Genomic DNA, 21,372 nt, shown 5'->3' on the forward strand with positions numbered 1-21,372 from the left:
TGGTCTTGTAGTTGGCAAAGGACAGGTGAGCGTTGCAAATACTTTTCCCGGCTTCTGCCGCATCGGCCAACACTGCTGCTCTTCTCTCTTTGAGGTCTTCCTTTGTCGCTTCTCTGCATAGCTTTGTGAGTTTGGACATTAGCTTGTGGTTGCCTGAGGCTCGTGCCAAACCACGTTGGCAAATGAGCTCGAGAGTTTCAAAGACAGGCGTCTGTTGGTGGCTTTCCCACTCTCGGCATTCCTCACGAAATCATGGAGTTCCTGAATGAGTCGATCAAATTCCTTGTTGATGTTGTCAACGACAGCATCTTCCCATGTTGCCGCAATAGTGCCAAAGTGCTCCCAGTTGGTGGTCATTCTGGGAGTTCTCTTCTTAAACTTAAACTTTGCAGTCCTTTCTCCCCACTTTGTGAGGTAGAATTTTGCATGAAGGAGATGGTGGTCCAATCCCATTTGGAATTTTGGGACAACAGCAACATTAGTCAGGCAAAACCATCGATTGAATATGATGTGGCCAATTTCATTGTGGAACTGTCCACCGGGAGACTCCCATGTCCAACGTTTAGATTCGGCCTTTTGGAACTGTGAGTTACCATGGATGGTCTTGGTCAACATGATGAACTCAGACAGTTTCTCACCCTGTTTGTTCCATTCTAGGCCATGGGTCCTGATGTGGAGTTCTTCGGGTGACCTTCTTGAGCCTATCTTGGCATTGAAATCACCGACAATGATCTTGAAGAAGGTGTGGTGTTCTTTATAGAACTTCTCCAGCTCCATGTAGAATTTCTTAATTTCTTCAACACACATTTTTACCTCCTTCAAATCTGCCATCTTCGTGAGGCTGAAGGACTGGCCACTCCCTACAACCTTGCAAGCACCCTTACATGCTTTTTGAACTATCCTTTCCCTGTTTCATTTTGGTTTGGAGGTCACACCCAGCAGTGCTCAGGGGTTACTCCTGGCTCTGCACTCAGGAATTACTCCTGGCAGACTTGGGGGACCATATGAGCTACTGGGGATTGAATCCAGATCAGCCGTGTGCAAGGCAAGCTCCTTATCTGCTGTACTAACTCTCCAGCCCCCTTTCTTTCTTTCTTTCTTTCTTTCTTTCTTTCTTTCTTTCTTTCTTTCTTTCTTTCTTTCTTTCTTTCTTTCTTTCTTTCTTTCATTTTCTTTTTTTTTTTTTTTGCTTTTTGGGTCACACCTGGTGTTGCACAGGGGTTCCTCCTGGCTCTGTACTCAGGAATTACTCCTGCCAGTGCTCAGGGGACCATATGGGATGCTGGGAATTGAACCCGGGTCAGCCGCATGCAAGGCAAACGCCCTACCCGCTGTACTATCTCTCCACCCCCTCTTTCTTTCTTTCTTTCTTTCTTTCTTTCTTTCTTTCTTTCTTTCTTTCTTTCTTTCTTTCTTTCTTTCTTTCTTTCTTTCTTTCTTTCTTTCTCTTTTCTTTCTTCTTTCTTTCCTCCTTCCCTCCTTCCTTCCTTCCTTCTTTCCTTCTTTTCTTCCTTCCTTCCTCTTCCTTCCTTCCTCTTCCTTCCTCCCTTTCTTTCTTTCTTTCTTTCTTTCTTTCTTTCTTTCTTTCTTTCTTTCTTTCTTTCTTTCTTTCTTTCTTTCTTTCTCTCTGTACTTATATTTTCACATTTATAGTTTTTGCATCCTCCCAGTAAATTTCATGAGGTCAGGGACTGTATAGTTTTCCCCGCTGCTGTATCATCACCTGCTGCCCATAATAATGGAAGACAAGTTTATAAGTTGCATTTGTCAGTTGCATACCTTCTTTGGTGGTATATTTGCTCCTGGGAAAGGGTGTTAAGCCATAGCTTGTGATGCTCAGGTGTAACCTCTGGCTGTGCTCACAGGACTGCATGCATGTGATGCCGGGACCAAACCTGTAGGCTATGTGCAAAGCAAGCACCTTAACTTCTCAACTTTCTTGCAGTCCTCTATCCCTCATTTATCTATTTATTTATTTTGCTTCATTCACACACTACAATGCTCAGGGGCTACTCCTGACTCTGCACGCAAGAATTACTCCTGGCAGTGCTCAGTGGACTATATGGGATGCCAGGGATCCATGTGCAAGACAATTGCCCTCCCCGCTATCCTATTGCTCCCTGTATACCTCGTTTTAATTTAATTAACTTACTTGGCTTGGGGGCCACACCCTGTGATACTCAGAGCTTACTCCTGGTTCTACGCTCAGGGATCACTCCTGGCAGGCTCTGGGGACCATATGGGGTGCTGGAGATCAAACCCAGGTTGGCTGCGTTGCTGTGTGCCAGGCAAACCTCTTCCCTACTGTTCTAGGTCTCAAGCCCTCTCTATGCCTCATTTGACAACTGTAAACCAGGGCCTGAGCCATAATACAGTAGGGCAGGTACTTGCCTTGCATGAGGCCCACCTGGGTTCAATCTAAGGGCCCTCATATGGTCCCTAGGGTCCCCAGAGCCAGAAATAAGCCCTGAGCATCATGGATGTGGACTCCCATGGCGAAAAACAAAAACAAACCCAAACCTACAAACCTATACAACTTGCCCTGTAGCAGGCGCCGTTCCAAGCAGTATCACCTTGCTTCATTCTCCTCACACCCAGGCAGTAGGTGACCTCATTATCATTCTCTACAGATAAAAAACTGCTGCAGAGTTGAAATAGACTCTGGGAGGTCAGACAGCTACGAGGGTGAAGCAGGCAGGTGATAAGGAAGGGCTCCTTATGGCAATGAGTTCTTGGGAAGTAATAAAACCAATAGTCCCGAGGCTATGAAAGCCCATCTTACAGACACAGGAACTAATGCCTGATCATACCTTCACCTGGTGCCAGCAAAGACCCAGAGAAGGCTGGACCTCCACCTGCTAGAAACTCCAGTAGAAACACAGGCCAGAGAAGGGATTTCAAAGACCATCAACTACTCCCAAGTCTACACCTTGACAACTTACCCTAGCAACCGGCTCTTACCTGGGTAGAACTCTCAGGGTGGGGCAGCTTGGGAGAAACCTGCTTAAGCCCATGTGCTGCCTGTGCCCATGTGTTGCTGCCAAGTACATGTGGTACCCAGGCACACGTGTCACCTGCATCTCCCCTCTGGAGATGTGGACTTTCATACTTTCATATCTAAGGCTGGGACAAGTCCCGCTCCACTCTGCAGAAGCCCTTGTTCTCTAGAGCACATTCTCTCTCTCTCTCTCTCTCTCTCTCTCTCTCTCCCCCCCCAAAAAAAAAACCCTCCCATTTAAAATCTGTTGTTACACTTCACCTTCTCCTGAAATTCTTTTCTGAAAGGCAAGACCCTGAAAGGTGGGTCATAGATCTAGAACTGACTTTCCTTTCTTGCAAAGAAAAGCTTCCATCTTAGATCTATTTCCCAGTCGTCTGCTGGGGTAGCAAAGGTGGATGGATAGAAAACAGCAGATCCCCTCCCTGAGGCTGCTGTCTCTCTTCTCTCCGTTCACGTAAGTCACGGGGAGGAGGGGTGGGTTGGGGGGGAACCTGAGCAGCATCAAGGGGAAAGATTTAGACATCCAGATGTAAAGTCTGTACACCTAACCCAGGCAGCAAGGTTGTCTTTCAAAAAAGTACAGGAAAAGTATCCCACACCTCCAGGATGAGATATTAAGTTTCTTTCTGAGAGCACTTAGACCTCTGTGCTATCTGATCCGGATACTGGAGGTATTCCCGATATTCCCATCTACGGGGCCCTCCCGTATATTCAGTAAAAAAAGGAGAGAATCCAGGGTGCTGTGCTTGGACGGACCTGACACTTGATTCCCTGCAAGGGTCCCAAACCGTGGACAGTTCTGTGTTCAGATACCGTTTGTCCACGTTATCTTTTTTTTTTTTTTGCTTTTTTGGGTCACACCCGGCGATGCACAGGGGTCACTCCTGGCTCATGCACTCAGGAATTACTCCTGGCGGTGCTCAGGGGACCACTATATGGGATGCTGGGGAGTCGAACCCGGGTCGGCCGTGTGCAAGGCAAACGCCCCACCCGCTGTGCTATCGCTCCAGCCCCATTGTCCACGTTGTCTTCGCAGCAAATGTCCACACGCCACGTGCTCGTCCTTCCACGGGGCGGGGTGAGCGCGTGCACCCGCCTCCCACGCCAGTGGGGACCCCCCGTGCCAGCAGCACTAGATTCCACCGCCGAGGCGGCCCCTAGCTAGCCAGGTGCTTGGACCAACCAGGTGCTTCCGGGCAGGGGGGGGGCGCCACGCACGACGGTGGGCTCGGCCTGAGCGGCCGCGGGCGCTCGCAACCCTTCCCCGGCCGGCTAGGTGGAGGCCGAGCGAGCCGGCGCGGGCTGGGCGGCCCCGCGCGGTCCTCCCGCATCCCACACGCCCTTGCGCCGCGGCCCTGCTAGGCCGCGCCTCTCGGTGGCCGCCCGAGTGTCATGGCGGCCGGCGTCGAGTTGGCAGGTCGTGCCCCGTCGCCCGGGCCGGGTCGCTGAGGCGGAGGGGGGGTGGGGTGGGCGGACACGCGCGCCGGGCGCAGGGGAGCGGGGGCGGGCGGCAGGCCCGCGTCGGGGGGCGGCCCCGGGAGGGCTCTCGGCGGGGACGCGGCTCGCGGAGCCCGGCGCGGCGCGCAGCCATGTCGTCCTGGCTCGGCAGCCTGGGCTCGGGCCTGGGCCACTCGCTCGGGCAGGTGGGGGGCAGCCTGGCGTCCCTCACCGACCAGCTGTCCAACTTCACCAAGGACATGATCATGGAGGACGCGCCGGAGCCGCCAGGTACGGGCCCCCGCCTGTCCGTCCGTCCGTCTGTCCGTCTGTCTGTCTGTCTGTCTGTCCGCCCCTCGCGTCCGCCCCCCGCCTCGCCCCGCCGCGCGCCCAGGACAGACCCCGGGCCGGGGGTGGGTGGGGGTTTGGGGGGGGGGGCGCGCTGTGCACCCGCCGGGCGAGCGCAAGTTCAACCCCGTTGGGGTCTTCCCCGCCCACCCTCTGGGCTGTCCCGGGGCGGGGGAGGGGGCGGACCCGGTTTGGAGTGTCCACGCCGGGTCGGGGCTTCCGCCTGCCTTTCCCACCCCCGCGCCCCCCCCCCCCGGCCTCTTTTGGCCTGTGCCCCGTTGAGCGGTGCTGGGGGGCTCCATATGGGACGGGGCGCCGGGCCCCCAGCCCCCGCCCGGCCGGCTGTCGCTCGGGCTGCCCCGCCCTGCCTGCCGGACTTCTTTTGGGGGGGTCAGTTGAAGTGCCCCGGCGTGCGGCGACTTTTTTGTGACCCCAGTACGTTGTTTGCACCCAACTCTGCTTTTCCCGTCCCGCTGGTCCCCCCCCCCCCACCACCTCTTATTCGCGGCCACGCGTCGTCGCCTTGCAGCTGGAACTGTGTTTGGTCCCGTGTCGCGACAGGACCACGGGAGGGGGTGCTCAGCACCCTTCACTCGGTTTGGAAGTCTCCGTTTTGTTTTTGTAAGGAACCGTGACCCCGAGTTACAGGGTAACTGATGCATGGTTAAGTGCTGTTTTGATTTTTTTTTTTAACCTTTCGTTAAGTCAAGGATTTTAATTTAATTTAATTTTTTTTCTTCTTCTTTACCCGGTGCTGCTCAGGGGTGACTCCTGGCTCAGCCCTGAGGCGTTACTCCTGGCGGTGCTGGGGGGCAGGGGGACCATATGGGATGCCAGGGATCGAGCTGGGGATGGTCACTTGCAAGGCAGGTGTCCCCTCCTACCTACCGGACTGTCTCTCTGGCCCCACACCAGTGATTTTAGATTAAACAGCTTTTAATTTCAATCCTGGTCTGCCTCCAGAGCGATGACGGACTTGGTCTTTTGGTGAGAGCAGTTATCCTGGAAGTTTCATTTTATATAAATTAATGAACGAACGTTCTGTTTTGAAGGTTAGGTCATCCTCTCCTCTGTTCCCCCCCACCCCCCCAGCGACGATGCTCAGGGGTTACTCCTGGCTCTTTACTCAGATCACTTGTGGCTAAATTTAGGGACCTTATCGTAAACCCGAGATAGAACCTGAGTGGGCCATGTGCAGGGGTAATGTACCTGGTGTACTAATGTTTGGCCCCAGTTTTGATTTTTTTTTTTTTTCTTTTTGGGTCACACCCGGTGATGCACAGGGGTTACTCCTGGCTCTGCACTCAGAAATTTCTCCTGGCGGTGCTCAGGGGACCATATGGGATGCTGGGAATTGAACCCAGGCTGGCCGCATGCAAGGCAAACGCCCTACCCGCTGTGCAATCCCTTCAGCCTCTTGCACACAACTTCTTTATTTGGTTGAAATGTAGAAAGACAGTTTGGTATAAAGATTGCATTTGTATTAAAATTTCCATGGGTGCTCTTTTTTCTTTTTTTTTCTTTTTGGGTTACACTGGTGATGCACAGGGGTTACTCCTGGCTCTGCTCTCAGGAATTACTCCTGGCGGTGCTCAGGGGACCATATGGGATGCTGGGGATCGAACCCTGGTTGGCCGCATGCAAGGCAAACACCCTGTGCTATCACTCCAGCCTCCATGGGTGCTCTTTTTGAGGGACTCAAAGAGGTGCACTGTGTGTGACCGATTGGGGGTGTGGAACTCTGAGGGCCATCCACACTGAAGTGCTGAGTAACTTGGGAAGTGGCTAGTTTCTCCTTATATCCTGATACGGGAGAGTAGTTGGGTTTTCCTTTGACCATAAGCCAGAAAGAAAGCACATAGTTGTTCCCCCACCCACTCCAGAACCTGGATGAAAGTGGAATTCATTTGTTTTCTCACCACACATGCTCATGATGTCTCAATCTTTAGGCTTTTGTCATCCAGTCTTCTAGACTAGAAATCCTTGTCAATTTTACCTCCTTTCTGTTTTCTAGTTATAGTTGCTCATCAGATATTTCTTACATTTCCCAGAATAATTCTTATATTCTTTTATTTGTTCTTTCCTTTATTACTCCTACTTTTTTGATTCAGAAACCCATTCTCTTTCTTGCACTATTTCTCTTTCACAACTATTTCTGCCACTGACCCTTTTTTCTATAGTGTCTCTGGTTTTTTAAACACATTTTTTTTTTTTCTGGGTCACACCCAGCGATGCTCAGGGGTTACTCCTGGATCTGCACTCAGGAATTACTCCTTGTGTTGCTCAGGGCACCATATGGGATGCTGATACGATCTAACCCCGGTAGGCCACATGCAAGGCCTTACATGCTGTATTATCATTCCGGCCTCTAATCCTCTAAGCACAAATTTAATAGAAAGTCTTTTTTTGTTTTTTTTTTTTGCTTTTTGGGTCACACCCGGAGATGCTCAAGGGTTACCCCTGGCTCTGCACTCAGGAGTTACTCCTGGCGGTGCTCGGGGAACCATATGGGATGCTGGGAATCGAACCCGAGTCAGCCGCGTACAAGGCAAACACCCTACCCGCTGTGCTATTGCTCCGGCCCCTTAATAGAAAGTCTTGACTTGCTGTGGAGATCGCTCAAAAGGCTGGAGTGCATGCCTGGCATAGACTGGGCCCCGAGTTTAATTGCTGGCACCATATGCCTCCTTTCCCTCACTTTTCCCCTTACCGCTGGTGCTGGGGATTGAAACTAGGGTCCTGAATAAGGCACATGTGGTACCTCTGAGCTACATCCCCATTCTATATATATTATACATGTGATTTTTATCTTTTTTGGCGGTGCTGGGAACAGAGCCTAGGGCTTTAGTCATAAGTAAATACTAAGGCTTTACTGTAGAGCTGCGTCCCTGGCAAACTTGACCTCTTGCGAACTGCCAGGTGTACTTCTGGCTGCCCTCTGCACCATGGGGCGGCTTCTCCAAACGAGGGGGGGACAGGGCAGCAGTTCAGTGGGCTGGAGTGCCTGATGTCTGGCCCTGAGAGTTACATTCCTGCCCGTCTGGCCTGCCGAGCACCCTGGGTGGAGTCCTGGTAGCCCCCACGCCCTTCAGCACCGCTGGGCGCTACCCCAGAAGGAAAAACAACCCTCAGATCTTCATGGCTATTTACGTGGCAAAATTGGTTTTGGGTACTCGAAACCTGTCTGGATTTCACCTGCTGCTTCTAGTCTGTTTTCTTCCTCGCTCCCTCCTCTCCCAGTTTCCATGCTTACGCATACTCACATGCATGCCTGCACCAGAAGTTCTGCTCTGTGGAACTTTGTGAAGTACCGCTTGGCTCTGAGCCTTTGTGTGGAAAGCCCCCCTTTCAACTTCCTCCACCTTTCTTTGTCAGGAAACTGGATTTTCCTATTTGGATTTCAGGAATTTGGTGAAACCATTTTCACTTCTTGACAGATTGAGTTGATTGGAGATGGCAGGTGTTCTGATACTTTGTGACTTGCTGTCTGACAGTGTGAGTCTTTCCTTGACTTTATCTTATAACACTATTGGGCAGCTTCCTTGGTAAGTTAGTTTGGTGGTTACTCAATAACGATTGATGAATAAGTCTTCAGCGACTGGGAAGGTGGCACCTAGCACCAGAGGTAGAGCATCGTCCCAGCATGTGCAAGGCCCCGAGTTCGATCGCTGGCACTGCTTAGTCCTCTAAGAGCTGTTGAGTCCTAGTGGCATTCAAGCACAGAATCCCTCAGCCCCAGCTGTCGGTCTGAGTAATTCAGCAGTAGTCCCTGCCCCAACAAATCTGCAAGGTTCTTAGAGCGGTTTTTGTGTTTGGTCCACACCTGGCAGTGCTCAGGGCTTAACTCTGTGCTTAGAGATTACCCCTGGTGCTATTTGAGAGGCCCCATACGGGTGCCGGGGATCAAACCCAGATCCGCAGCATGCAAGGTAGCACCCTACCTGCTGTACAACTTCTCTGGCCCCGTATTTCCCCTTTACATTATAATATGACTTGCTAGACACCTAATTCATTTTTTTTTTGTTTTTTGGTGGGCTACATCTGTGCTCAGGTCTGACTTCTGACTCTTCCGGAGTCATTCCTAGTGCTTAGGGGACTGTGAACAATGCAGGGGATCAAACCAGGCTCAGCCAATTGCAAGACAAGTACCTGAACCTCTCTGTGCTATCGATTGCCCATTGTATTTTTTTTGTGGGGGGGCGGGTGGCTGTGCCTGGCAGTGCTCAGGGGCTCCTTGTGGCTCTGTGCGCAGGGACCTATCTGGTGCTGAACTCGGGCCTCCAGCAAGCGGCTCATTTCAGCAGCCCATTGTGCTATGGCTCTGATCCCCTAAAGATCCCTTCCAGTAGGGGCAGGATACAGTTTGTTCTTTCATTCAGCAGGAGTGACTACTCTGCCAGTGGTTAACAGGCAACATTTCCAAACTAAAAGTGTTGCTGCCACCTGCTAGTATCAGAAAGTTGTTATTCTGTTGGCAGTACTATAGTGTTAACAGTATCAGAGTTCTTACTTTGTCAGACTGTACTGATTTTTTCAGGGTGTTGGTTGCTTGGACATTGCTTTTATTCCTTTGTGGTGCTTGGGATTGAACCCCAGAGCCTTGCAGATGTACTGCAAATAGTCTAATGCTGAGCTGTATCCCAGCCCAGGTACTTGGTCTTTTAGTTTAGATAGACACGAAGTGAAATTCTACATCATGCTTTAGAAATTGTGGGATTTTTTTTTTGTTTGTTTTTGCTTTTCAGGTCACACCTGGCGATGCACAGGGGTTACTCCTGGCTCTGCACTCAGGAATCACTCCTGGTGGTGCTCAGGGGACCCTATGGGATGCTGGGAATCAAACCAGGGTTAGCCACGTGCAAGGCAAACGCCCTACCCGCTGTGCTATCGCTCCAGCCCGCTTTAGAAATTGTGGAATCTTTTGGCAAATTAATAAATAATCTCTAAAACATTGGATTTCCTTCTTCACTCTCTTCATGAGGCTGAACGTAAAGCGAAGGCGTGATGGGCTGGATCGGTAGTGCAGTGGGTAGAGCAGGATCGCTTGCCCTGCACAAGGCATACCCGACACATATAGTGCAGTGGGTAGTGCAGTGGGTAGTGCAGGATCGCTTGCCCTGCACAAGGCATACCCGACACATATAGTGCAGTGGGTAGTGCAGTGGGTAGAGCAGGATCGCTTGCCCTGCACAAGGCATACCTGACACATACAGCCTTCCCGGTCTGCTAGGAGAAAGCCCTGAGCATCACTGGGTGTGACCCAAAGTAATGTAAATAGTAATGTAAATCATAATACTTGAAAGAAGAGAAAGATAGGGAAAAAAAAGGAATAAGTACCCGCAGAGAGGCAGGCTGTGGGGTGGGGAGAGTTTGGGCACATTGGTGGAGGGAGGCGGGCACCGGGAAAGGATTGCTGCTGGAGCCGTGTACACCTGGAACTCAGAAATGAGTATAACCCTGTAGCTTTGTAATTCTAGGTGATTCAATAAAAACAAGTATAAAAAAATAATCAACGGGTGTAAGATACTCAGAGCTGTGCCTGGAACTAGTAAGCATGAACTAGCAGTGGCTATTTTGATTTCCCCTCAGAGAATATTTTTTGTTGTTTGCATGATATTTCCCCCCTTTATTTTTAATATGGCCAGTGTATGCGGATGAATAGGGTGGGTGGGCGGGCCTGGGAAATGAGGTCTGCATAAAGGGAATCTCTTTGGAAACTAGTGCTGCTTCTGCCAATTACTTCCCTAAACAGATTACATTGTAATTTGCTCTCGCCTGAGTGGCAATTAGACTCTGCCCTCAGAGTTTCAAGCTCCATGGATAAACTACCACAGAAGCAACCCTACCTGATAATTTTCTAAACAGGAGGAGTAGGTTTGTCACTATTGTTTATTAAATGCCACTTGTCTTTTCTTTTGATTTAAATAAGTTCAAGGAAATTATTTTTATAGCATAAAACTGCTGTAGTGAAAAATACTATTATTTGGGAAAAACCAAACTGGAGCTAATGACTTTTCTCTCTGGCATCATCCATGGTAGTGCTTCGGTACTGCTGGTCTTGACTCTGCTTTTCATTATAAGTGGATAAGACCAGACCAGGTTTATATCCCTTTTTAGTTGTGTTCATGTTACTTGAAAAGTATTTTTAGTGCATTTTTATTTATAGGTCATTAATTATTTGGTAGTCCTGGGAGTAGAAGTTGTTAGAAATAGGCCATTATTGTGCCTTATTAGCGTAAGTTTTATCTAAACTTATATTGAGAGATTTAAATGGAATTTTCCAAAATGTTAAGCTCTTAAGAAAGGTTAGTTTAGATGACCGAGGCTATAGAAAATGGGCCACAAAAAAAAATTATGTGCACATTAGTTGTAAGAGAAAGTTATGAATAAATCAAGTGATGCATCCTTCAGATCGGCTACTATTCTGTTTATAGCTCTGCACTGTATTTTCCTTAAAATACCTTTTAATTAATTCATGTAGGATTGATCAAATATTTAGTATATGCTGTTTCTTTCATGGCAGAATTATCTGGTTCTCAGCAAAAGGACATCGAAGCCATCTTAAGATCAGAGGTAAGGAAAATTAAAAACAACTTTTAAACTGGCTTGCTCTCTCAAGGCTGCATTCTCTCTTCAGCGTATATTCCTCTGTTTCCCCTCATGTCTTCTTAAAACTTTTTTTGAGGGGGGCACACCTGGCATTGCTCAGAGCTTAGTCCTAACTGTGCTCAGGGACCATATGGGGTGCTGGGGAATCGAACCCGGATTGGACTCATGCACGGCAAACACCCTCCCCCCGTACTGTCGCTCCCGCCCCACTTCATGTCTTTTTAAAGTTAATTTCTGTAGTAAAAACTTTCTGGCTTCAGAAAACCAAGAATCCTTTGAACTTCATTTTCTTTTTTTCAAGCTATAAAAATTATTTTATTGCAGTGCACTGCTGGTTACTTTATCCCTATTGATTTTTTTAGTCTTTCTGTGGATGAGTGGGTTTACATGTTCCTGTGCATAGCAACTTAGTGTTTCCATCAGTTTCTTCCATATACCAGAAATAGGAAACTGGCAACAGTAGAAATCCTAAGGGTAGCAGTGCGTTATTGCAACAGTGTATTGAGTTCCAACAAAGTACTAAATGTAATGTGGAGAATGCTAGAATTTTTTAATTCCCAAAAATAAATATTTTCTTTTGATATTTGTATAACAGATAATACTTAGAGGAACAGCAGATTAACTTTATTATATTTTTCTGCAATGACTACCTCTCAGCATTGTACTTAATGAGGATGAAGCAAACTTGGAAAGGCTTCAGAGGAAGTCCAAAACAATGAGGGCATTTACAGGAGGGCTGTACATAAAGGAAGATATACAGTGATTTAAAGTATGACTAAGAGGAGTTAGTAATACTCTTTCGGCCGGCAGCATTTCTAGAGATCTGGGTCAGGAGCCAGATCTTCCCGGGCCGGGCCCCTGTGCTGAGGCCGTAGGGAGAAGCAGGAAAGGAGAGGTGAGGAAAGATGTCGTGACTCAGAGCAGTGACAGCGGCTCAGCAGCCGCCCTGCAAAGGGACGGCCGCAGATTCAAGCCCCGCTGTCGCCACATGTCCCAGGCATGACCCAGCCTGCCACGCTCTCCATGACCCCCAGCCCCGCATGTGGTTTCCAGCTGCACCACAGCCACGTTGGTGTGAGCACAAGGGCAAGTGAGTCGGGGCGTCACCGCTACCAAAATTCAGTGCATGCGGGGCCAGGTAAGCTCGTGTGTGAACCACGGTGACCCCTGGCGAGCAGCACAGCCCAACTAGAGAGTCCCCTGGCCGCAGGTGTGTGTGGGCACCACGGCTAAAGGTGGGCCTTCCTCTGGCCATTGCAGCGCCGGCAGTATGGCAGCATGAAGGAACGCGGAGGGCTGTGTGGGGGCGGGGGTTGGGATTTTAAAAAACTATTTACCAGCAAGCAAGCATTATTGACCTCTGGCCTTCGATGAAGAAAGTGATGCTGGAATTTGAAGGCAGAGGGCCATCTTGAGGAGGGACACGAAGTGGCTGGGCCTTGGGTGAAGGTGCCAGTTCGGTCTCATTTAGAGACCTTCTCTATAATTTCCTTATAATAGGTAGTTTAGGGAATTACCTAAAAGGAAAGAAAAACTTCTTTCTTTTTAAGGGTGATATGGGACATTGTTCTATAATTCTTTTTTTGTTTGTTTGTTTTTGGGTTACACCCGGCGATGCACAGAGGTTACTCCTGGCTCTTCACTCAGGAATTACCCCTGGCGGTGCTCAGGGGACCATATGGGATTTTGGGATTAGAACCTGGGTCGGCCGCGTGCAAGGCAAATGCCCTACCCGCTGTGCTATCGCTCCAGCCCCTGTTCAATAATTCTTAAAGAAATCCTAGAAAACTCTTTTTTTTTGTTTGTTTTTGTTTTTGGGTCACACCTGGAGATGCTCAGGGGTTACTCGTGGCTCTGCACTCAGGAATTACTACTGGTGGCGCTTGGGGGACCATATGGGATGCTGGGAATTGAACCCGGGTCAGTCATGTGCAAGGCAAACGCCCTACCCGCTGTGCTATCACTCCAACCCCCAGAAAACTCTTAAAACAGCCTGCCAAGGGGAAGTTGGCAAATACCTGTCTATATAGAGATCATATATTTGTATACATATGTGGAAATTTACTTACCTACATAGATAGCCCTCTTTGTGTAGGGATTTTGCCAGTGTGGAACTGAGGGGACCGGTTAAGGGATTAGTGCATGGATGCTCTGTATTGAGCTTGAGAAGGGAGATCAATGTTTTTTGATGTGTTGATCTCTGTTGATCTCTATTCTAATGTTTCTCATTGTTTTCAATGACTTTGATAGTATAATTCTCCTACTTACAAATGCTTAATTTTGTTCATAATAACTTCCCAAATGAACCTAGCTTTTTGGGTGCTGATTCAAAGGAGCACGAGCTGTTGAAAACCTGAGATTGGACTAGACTGTTGACTGGGTTATGGTCTTTGGGGTTAATTTTACCTGTTTATCTTTGGGGGCTTTGGTTACACCTGACTGTGCCCACTCCTGGCTGTGCCTGGGGGACCACATGTGGTCCTTGGGGTTTGACTGTATGCGGCCAGCACCTTGACCCCTGTAACATCTCACTGGCTTCTTTTAAAGTTATTTTAAATGATAGGAACTGCATTCCATAACCTAACCCCTATGTTGGTATGCAGTGAGAGAAAATAGGTGAATATATGAATGAAGTCATCAGAAAACTTAAACATTGCAATCTGGATCCAGTGGGCTTTTAGGTAAAGGAAAAAAATCATGAAACATTCAAAATGTGCCTTGAGGGGGAGGAACTGTGTGTGATTCATAGAGTCAGCGATCAAGAAAGAAAGAATGATTGAGGAACAGAAGTCATTTGGTACTTCAGGAGCTTTGAGACTGGGAAGAAGATATATACAGATCTTGGCCGGGTGGAGAAGGCTGGATGATCTGAGAATTAAGGAGCCACAAAGCCATCCAGAACAATCTGCTGAGAATTCAAGGCAAATTCTGAGAGGAGGAAAGACCCTGAAGCATAGTGAGGTCCAGCATGCAGTGGCATCAGCTAACAATGGGAAACCCACCAAACTGAAGCTCAGAGCCTTGTGAAGTGCTAAGTGACTACGTCAGTAACTTCATCTCGGACAGAAATTAAGAGTAATCAATCTGAGTGTCACAGCTGGGATTTTTTTTTTTTTTTTTTTTGGTTTGCTTTTGGGCCACGTCTGTTGGGGAATCTGAAGTGATAAGAATACTTAGAAGTTTTAATTTTGATGGGCTGGAGTGATAGCACAGCAGGTAGGGCCTTTGCCTTGCACGCCGCCGACCCGGGTCCGAATCTCAGCATCCCATATGGTTCCCTGAGCATCGCCAGGGGTGATTCCTGAGTGCATGAGCCAGGAGTGACCCCTATGCATCGCCGGGTGTGACCTAAAAAGCAAAAAAAAAATAATAATAATAAGTTTTAATTTTGAAAGCCTTTACGTATAGAGAAGGAATGTTTGCTTTGCTCCAATGGAAGAATCATGACAATTTCCTTGGGAAGTTGATTTTTGTTGGTGGTTAAAAGTTATCAGTAGGGGGCTGGAGCGATAGCACAGCGGGTAGGGCGTTTGCCTTGCACGCGGCCGACCCGGGTTCGATTCCCAGCATCCCGTATGGTCCCCTGAGCATGGCCAGGGGTAATTCTTGAGTGCAGAGCCAGGAGTAACCCCTGTGCATCGCTAGGTGTGACCCAAAAAGCAAAAAAAAAAAAGTTATCAGTAGGAGACACCAGCATCCCAGGTGGAAGGACTGTTGTATACAAAACCCTAAAGGCGCAAGAAAGTATGGCATATTGAAGAGAGAGAAATAGAGATGTGAGTAAAAGTGCCTTTCCTCCCGTGTTCAGTCTCTCTTACTTAGTCATGTTCCTTTGACTTTTCTTTTTCTTTTTTTCATTGAATCACATAAATTACAAAGTTATAAGGATATTTGTGATTGAGTTTCGGATGTATATTGTTCTAACACCGATCTCTTCACCAGTTCCTACTACTTCCACCCATGTCCCCAGTTTAACTCCTGCCCCCCTAATAATTGTTTTTGAAAAGAAATAATAACCTAGATAAAGCCCCTTCAATTCAAGAATCAATAAGCTTTTGGTGGCAGGCGTGGTGGTTTGGGTCAAATCTGGTGATACTCAGAGACTCTTCTTCCTGGCTTGTGCTCAGGAGTGACTCATGCCAGGGCGCAGGGGACCACATGTGGCGCCAGGGATTTAATTCAGGGTCACAGCTGTGAGCAGCTACATGCAAGGCAAGTGCCTGACCTACACTCTCTCTGGTCCTACATAAGGTACTTTCAGAGCAGCAGGAAGTACGGAAGGCAAGGACTGTGGCTCAGTGGTGGAGCACACACCTGTCTGCAAAACGACATTCTCCTCACGGTGGCACTGTGTGACAGAACTCTGATCCCCCCACTCTGCTGAATGGGTGTGGTTGGGTTTGGGGGCCACACCTGGCAGGGCTCAGGAGTTGACTCCCGGCTCTGCACTCAGGAGTTACTTGTGGTGGTGCTTGGGCGACCGTATGGGATGCCAGGCTGGCTGTGTGTGAGGCACATTCCCGACCCACTGTACTGTCGCTCTGATCCAAGTGTAGGATTTATTTATGTTTATCATTTTCCTTTGATTCGCTTCATTGATTTTTTTTTCCCCTGGAATTTCACACTTTTTCCTTGGGTCACAATTTTCACATTTGATGAAATATCAGTTGGTGACAGAAATGGATATTACAGTAGGTAAAATTGATTTTGGGGTTCAAGCCCCAGCTCCACATTTGGTCCAAGATTCTTGCCAGGAGTGATCATGAGAGCAGGAGTGAGGAGTAAGTAAGGAGTAAGGAGTCAGCTGTGAGCATAGCGCGGCACGGGCTCCCCCTGCCCTCCAACCCCCACCCCCTGGTTCCCAGAGTCTAAGAAGGAAACATGACATCTTTGACGTGAAAAAAGTCTCCCCATCTGAATTGGAACTTGCTTCCCAGCCGTGTCGTCCTAGTTATCATTGTCCAGTTGTGCTGTGGGAATATTAGTGTTAAGTCTTATTATCTGTGCTAATTTGTTAAGTTCTGTTTTCTTCAAAAGTTTAGTGTTGGTTTCTCTTATTCTGTTAATGTCCTTATTAATTCAAATGGCAGGAAACTGATAATGCAATATTTAGGTACATTAGATTTTTTTTTTTTTTTTTTTTTTAAGAGAAAAAGAGGATATATTATAATTCAGATGTTATTATTCAGCACAATATAAAGCCAAAGACAACAGGGAATAATGAAAGATATTACTACATCTAAATGTAAAATTTCTGGAAAGAATAATATTTTCTGAAGATAAAATTATAAGTCAACTAGCAATATGAAAAAAGTGTTTGCAACATACAGAATAAATATTTATTAACACAAACCATGTAATTAATACCATCTGAAAACTTGCAAATATTGATTATTATTTAAGAACTCAATAGAAATCTATTGATTATATTTTCTTGTTATTTTTTTTTTTTTTAATAATTTATTTATTTTTTAATTACTGAGTCACAGTGAGGGTACAGTTACAGATTCACATATTTTCGTGCTTGTTTTTCCCTCATGCAATATTCGAGAGTCCATCCCTCCACCAGTGTCCATTCTCTATCACTTTTGAACCCAGTATCTCTCCCACCCCCCTATCCCATCCCCCCATCCTACTCTGCCTCTGTGGCAGAGTATTCCAATTTGTTCTCTCTCTCTACTTTTGTTTTTTTTTAAATTTTTTTTTTTTTTTTTTACCTCAAATGATATTTTATTTTTTTTTTTCACCAGTGCCCATTCTCCACCACCCGTAAACCCAGTGTCCCTCCCACCCTCCCCAATCCCATCTCCCCCCCACCCCACCCTGCCACTGTGGCAAGGCATTCCCTTCTGTTTTCTCTCTCTAATTAGCTGTTGTGGTTTGCAATAAAGGTGTTGAGTGGCCGCTGTGCTCAGTCTCTAGCCCTCATTCAGCCCGCAACTCCCTTCCCCCACATGGCCTTCGACTACAATGTAGTTGGTGATCGCTTCTCTGAGTTGTAGGTACATTAGATTTAAGGGTTGTTTTTTTTTTTTTTACATTTTCTATGGTTTTTAAGTAAAAGACTAGTGTTTAGATTCACCATACGTATTTCTTGCGTGTCTAATTATAGTGTTTGTCAGTTATGGTGCATTCTAGATTGGTTTCAAATGGGTTTGTCAGACTTCATTGATTTGTTTGTCAGGCTTCTCAGGAACCGGGGAGAGTGATAGACAAGGAGGGTGAGATGGTGGCTTCCCAGATACCCTTGGATTATTATCATCGTGAAGTTCTTTAAAATATCAGAAGATAGCAAAAATTTGTTTAAAAAATCACCAAATTTCTGTTTGTGGACTGGAGAGAGTATACTGGTACTCCTGTGTGCTGCTGAAAAGCAAAAATCTAACAGCAAAATATTTATTTTCACTGTGATTTGGAACTAGGCATAATTTTTGTAATAATGTTTATTACACTGGTAACTTTAATCAGAAGTATATTTAGGCGTCAGAATTCAGCCTGAAACCTTTTATATTTGAAATTTTTCTTTTGTAAGAAGCAATTTTCTTTCTTTTTTGGGTGGTCACACCCTCGGGAGTGCTGAGGGCTCCCTCCTGACTCTGCCCTCAGGGATAACTCCAGATTGGTAGGAGATGCTGGGCGTTGAACACAGGTCGGCCGTGTGCAAGGCGGATGCCCTACCACTGTACCGTTGCTACAGACCAGAAGCAGTTTTCTCAGTGCCATGTACTTCACTGTGCTAACTTGTTTTCCTTTAATAGTCTTGCTTGACAGCGTCTTCAGTGGAGCACATCTCTGTTTTTTCCCTTCCTTGCCTGCTCTCCCAAGTGGGTATTCTCTTTTGAACATGTTTCTTCCTTTTCCTTCTTCACATCTTCCTAAATTGGCTTTGTTCTGTAAAAATGGTCTTGTTGGGACTGGAGTACAGTGGGTAGGGCACTTGTGGTGCATGCAGCTGACCTGATTTTGGTCCCTGCCATCCCATATGGTACCCCAAGCACTGCCAGGAGTGATTCCTGAGTGCAGGGGCAGGAGTAACCCCCAAACATTGCTGATGTGGCCCCCAAACCAAAAAGACAAACAAAAGACAAACAAAACAAAACCAACAAAAAAACCACCCAACCACCCGCCCAAAGCCCAGTGTAACTCAGCTATCTCCTGTGTCCTGGGCCTGGAATGATGTAATGATAGTACAGCAAGTGGGCGCTTGCTTTGCATGAGACCTAATTGGGTTTGGCGTCACGTGTGGTACTCTGAGACTGCCAGGAGTGATTCCTGAGAGCAGATCCAGGATTTAGTCCTGAGCATAGCTGGGTGTGACCCCCAAATTGAAAATACCAAAAAACCCAAAACCCCAAATTTGTTGTTTCCATATCTATATGATATACATATAATATTCATATGATATACACATGATGTCCATATACATAATGCTTATTGTTAACACTTTTTTTCTTTGCTTCTAGAATGAGAGACTTAAGAACCTCTGTAGCGATTTAGAAGAGAAGCATGAAGCCTCCGAGCTCCAAATAAAGCACCAGTCTACAAGTTACCGAAATCAGTTACAGCAAAAAGAGGTAAAGCTTCTTTCAGTTATTTTACAGTTGTTTCATTGCGATTTAGCTATGTTTTTATGCGTTTTAATATGAGGGAAACTATTTTGAGCCTTAAAAATATTGAAAAGAATTGAAGTTAATGATTTCCTTTTTTTTTCTTTTTGGGTCACACCCAGTGATGCACAGGGTAACTCCTGGCTCTGCACTCAGGAATTACCCCTGGTGGTGCTCAGGGGGACCATTTGGGATGCTGGGAATCGAACCCGGGTTGGCCGTGTGCAAGGCAAACACCCTACCTGCTGTGCTATTGCTCCAGCCGAAAGCTAATACTTTCTAATGCAGTTTGAGATCACTAATTTCTAAGAACTAAAAGTTTTTGTATAAAGTATCATAAGATGGGCCAGAATGATAGTACAGTGGGTTGGCACTTGCCTTGCATGCAGCCAACCCAGGTTTGATCTCTGGCACCCCATATGGTCACCTGAGCTCACCAGGAGTAATCCCTGAGTGCAGAGTCAGGAGTAACCCCTCAGCACCACTGCGTGTGGGTCCCCCGAAAATAAAATATTTTCAGGCATTGATTGCTTATAATTTCTGGTTATATGAAACCTAATTCTTCTTCTGTTTACCTACAAGTTTTAAGTCAGTCATTTCTAATACCATTTTGTTTCTGGAAAAGAATCATGGCTATTAGTGTTTAATACGTTACATTGAAATGTACTTGATTTTCCATACAAGCACAATTATCTAATTGATGATAGTTGATTTACACTGTGTTGTATTTTTCTTTTAGTTTGATATATAGTTATTTTGGAGTTCACATATTTTTTTCCAGTGCTGCTAATATGTATATAATTTATCCAGTGTTCTTATGAATCATTAAATAATGAAAACAGTGTCTGTGAAGGAGGGATTTGAGAATTCTTTCTTGTTTATTTTTGGGCCTCTCCCTGCAGTGCTCAGGGATTACTCCTGACTCTGCACTCAAAAATTACTCTTGGTGGGCTTGGGGAACCATATGGGGTGCTGGGGATCGAATCCAGGTGAGCCATGAGCAAGGCAAGCGCCCTATGTGCTGTATTAGCTTTCAGGCCCAGTTGTATTTGGGAATTCTACTGAATGAAATCGTTTCTTGTTTTAATCAGAATTTTTGTTTTTGTTTTTTCAGTTTGCTAATAAAATGTTCATTTCTACTTTTCCTTTATATTACAAATTTAAATATATTAGTTTCCACGGCAGAGCCTGGCAAGCTCGATATGCCAAAAACAGTAACGATGATGGTCCTCATTCTCCTGATCCTGAAAGAGCCCTCAATACGCCATTGGGCTACACTAACACTCGACAGTGATGAATGGAGATGTTACTGGCGCCCACTTGAGCAAATCGATGAACAATAGGATGACAGTGATACAGGGATTTTTTTTTGGGGGGGGGGTCACACCTGACACCCAGCAGTGCTTGGAAGACCATATATGGGATGCTGGGAATCGAACCCAGTTCGACCATGTGCAAGACAGACGCCCTACCTGCTGTGCTATCGCTCCAGCCCCTGATTTCCATTTCTTTTACTTAAAACACTAAGATGGGAAAAGTAAACCAACTTAAAGATAAAAATTTAGGGTTTGGGATAATAATACAACAGTATTTTTTTTACAAAGGTCGCTGGTTGTCTCAGAGTCCCTTCTCTAAGCTGTGGTCTTATATTCCTCACAGGTGGAAATCAGCCATCTGAAGGCAAGGCAGCTCGCGCTGCAGGACCAGCTGCAGAAGCTGCAGTCCACGGCTCAGTTGGCCGCCTCAGGGGCCGGTGGCAGACCTGCAGCCGCGGCGTCACCTTCCTTCAGTTTGGGCCTCAGCCCTCAGTCTGCAGCCTTGCACGACAGTGACATGGACTTCAGTGACATCATCTCTTCACAACAGGAAATAAATAGGTTATCGGCTGAGGTGTCCAGGCTGGAATCTGAAGTTGACCACTGGAAACACATTGCTCAGGTAGCTCAGGTTTATGAGTCAGAGTTCGTGTGCTTTGTGCAGCGGGAAAGCTGGGCAAAAAAATACAGAACCTCTATTCTTTTTGTTTCCCCCCTTTGGGGTCACACCCAGCGATTCTCAGGGGTTACTTCTGGCTCACGCACTCAGGAATTACTCCTGGAGGTGCTTGGGGCACCGTATGGGATGCCGGGGATTAGAACTCAGGTTGGCTGCTTGCAAGGCAGATGCCCTACCCTCTGTGCTGTCACTCTGGCCCCAGAACCTCTATTCTTATTCTGGTATTTGCTCAGGTCATCTTCCTCAGCTTTACTTTCCACTTGTTTTTTAGATGTTAGTCACCATGATTTACAGAGCTGTCAGTGACAGGGTTTCATGCATGCAACATTCCCACACCCTGCCCGCCCCTCCCCCCCAAAATGTCCCATTTCCTTC

The 21,372-nt window shown here is 46.9% G+C and overlaps 1 protein-coding gene across 1 annotated transcript in view; it reads left to right on the top strand.

Annotated features, from left to right (window-relative positions):
- The first annotated feature begins 4,481 nt into the window (after positions 1–4,481).
- Positions 4,482–21,372, top strand: part of TRIP11 (thyroid hormone receptor interactor 11) — a 72,416-nt gene continuing 55,525 nt past the window's right edge. The window contains exons 1-4 of the mRNA XM_055130355.1: positions 4,482–4,729; positions 11,310–11,359; positions 18,859–18,969; positions 20,662–20,940. Coding sequence (XP_054986330.1) covers positions 4,591–4,729; positions 11,310–11,359; positions 18,859–18,969; positions 20,662–20,940 — 579 coding nt within the window. The 5' untranslated portion in view covers positions 4,482–4,590. The remainder of the gene's footprint in view (positions 4,730–11,309; positions 11,360–18,858; positions 18,970–20,661; positions 20,941–21,372) is intronic.

Source organism: Sorex araneus, chromosome 3 (genome assembly GCF_027595985.1).
Source record: "Sorex araneus isolate mSorAra2 chromosome 3, mSorAra2.pri, whole genome shotgun sequence".
Lineage (NCBI taxonomy): Eukaryota > Metazoa > Chordata > Mammalia > Eulipotyphla > Soricidae > Sorex > Sorex araneus.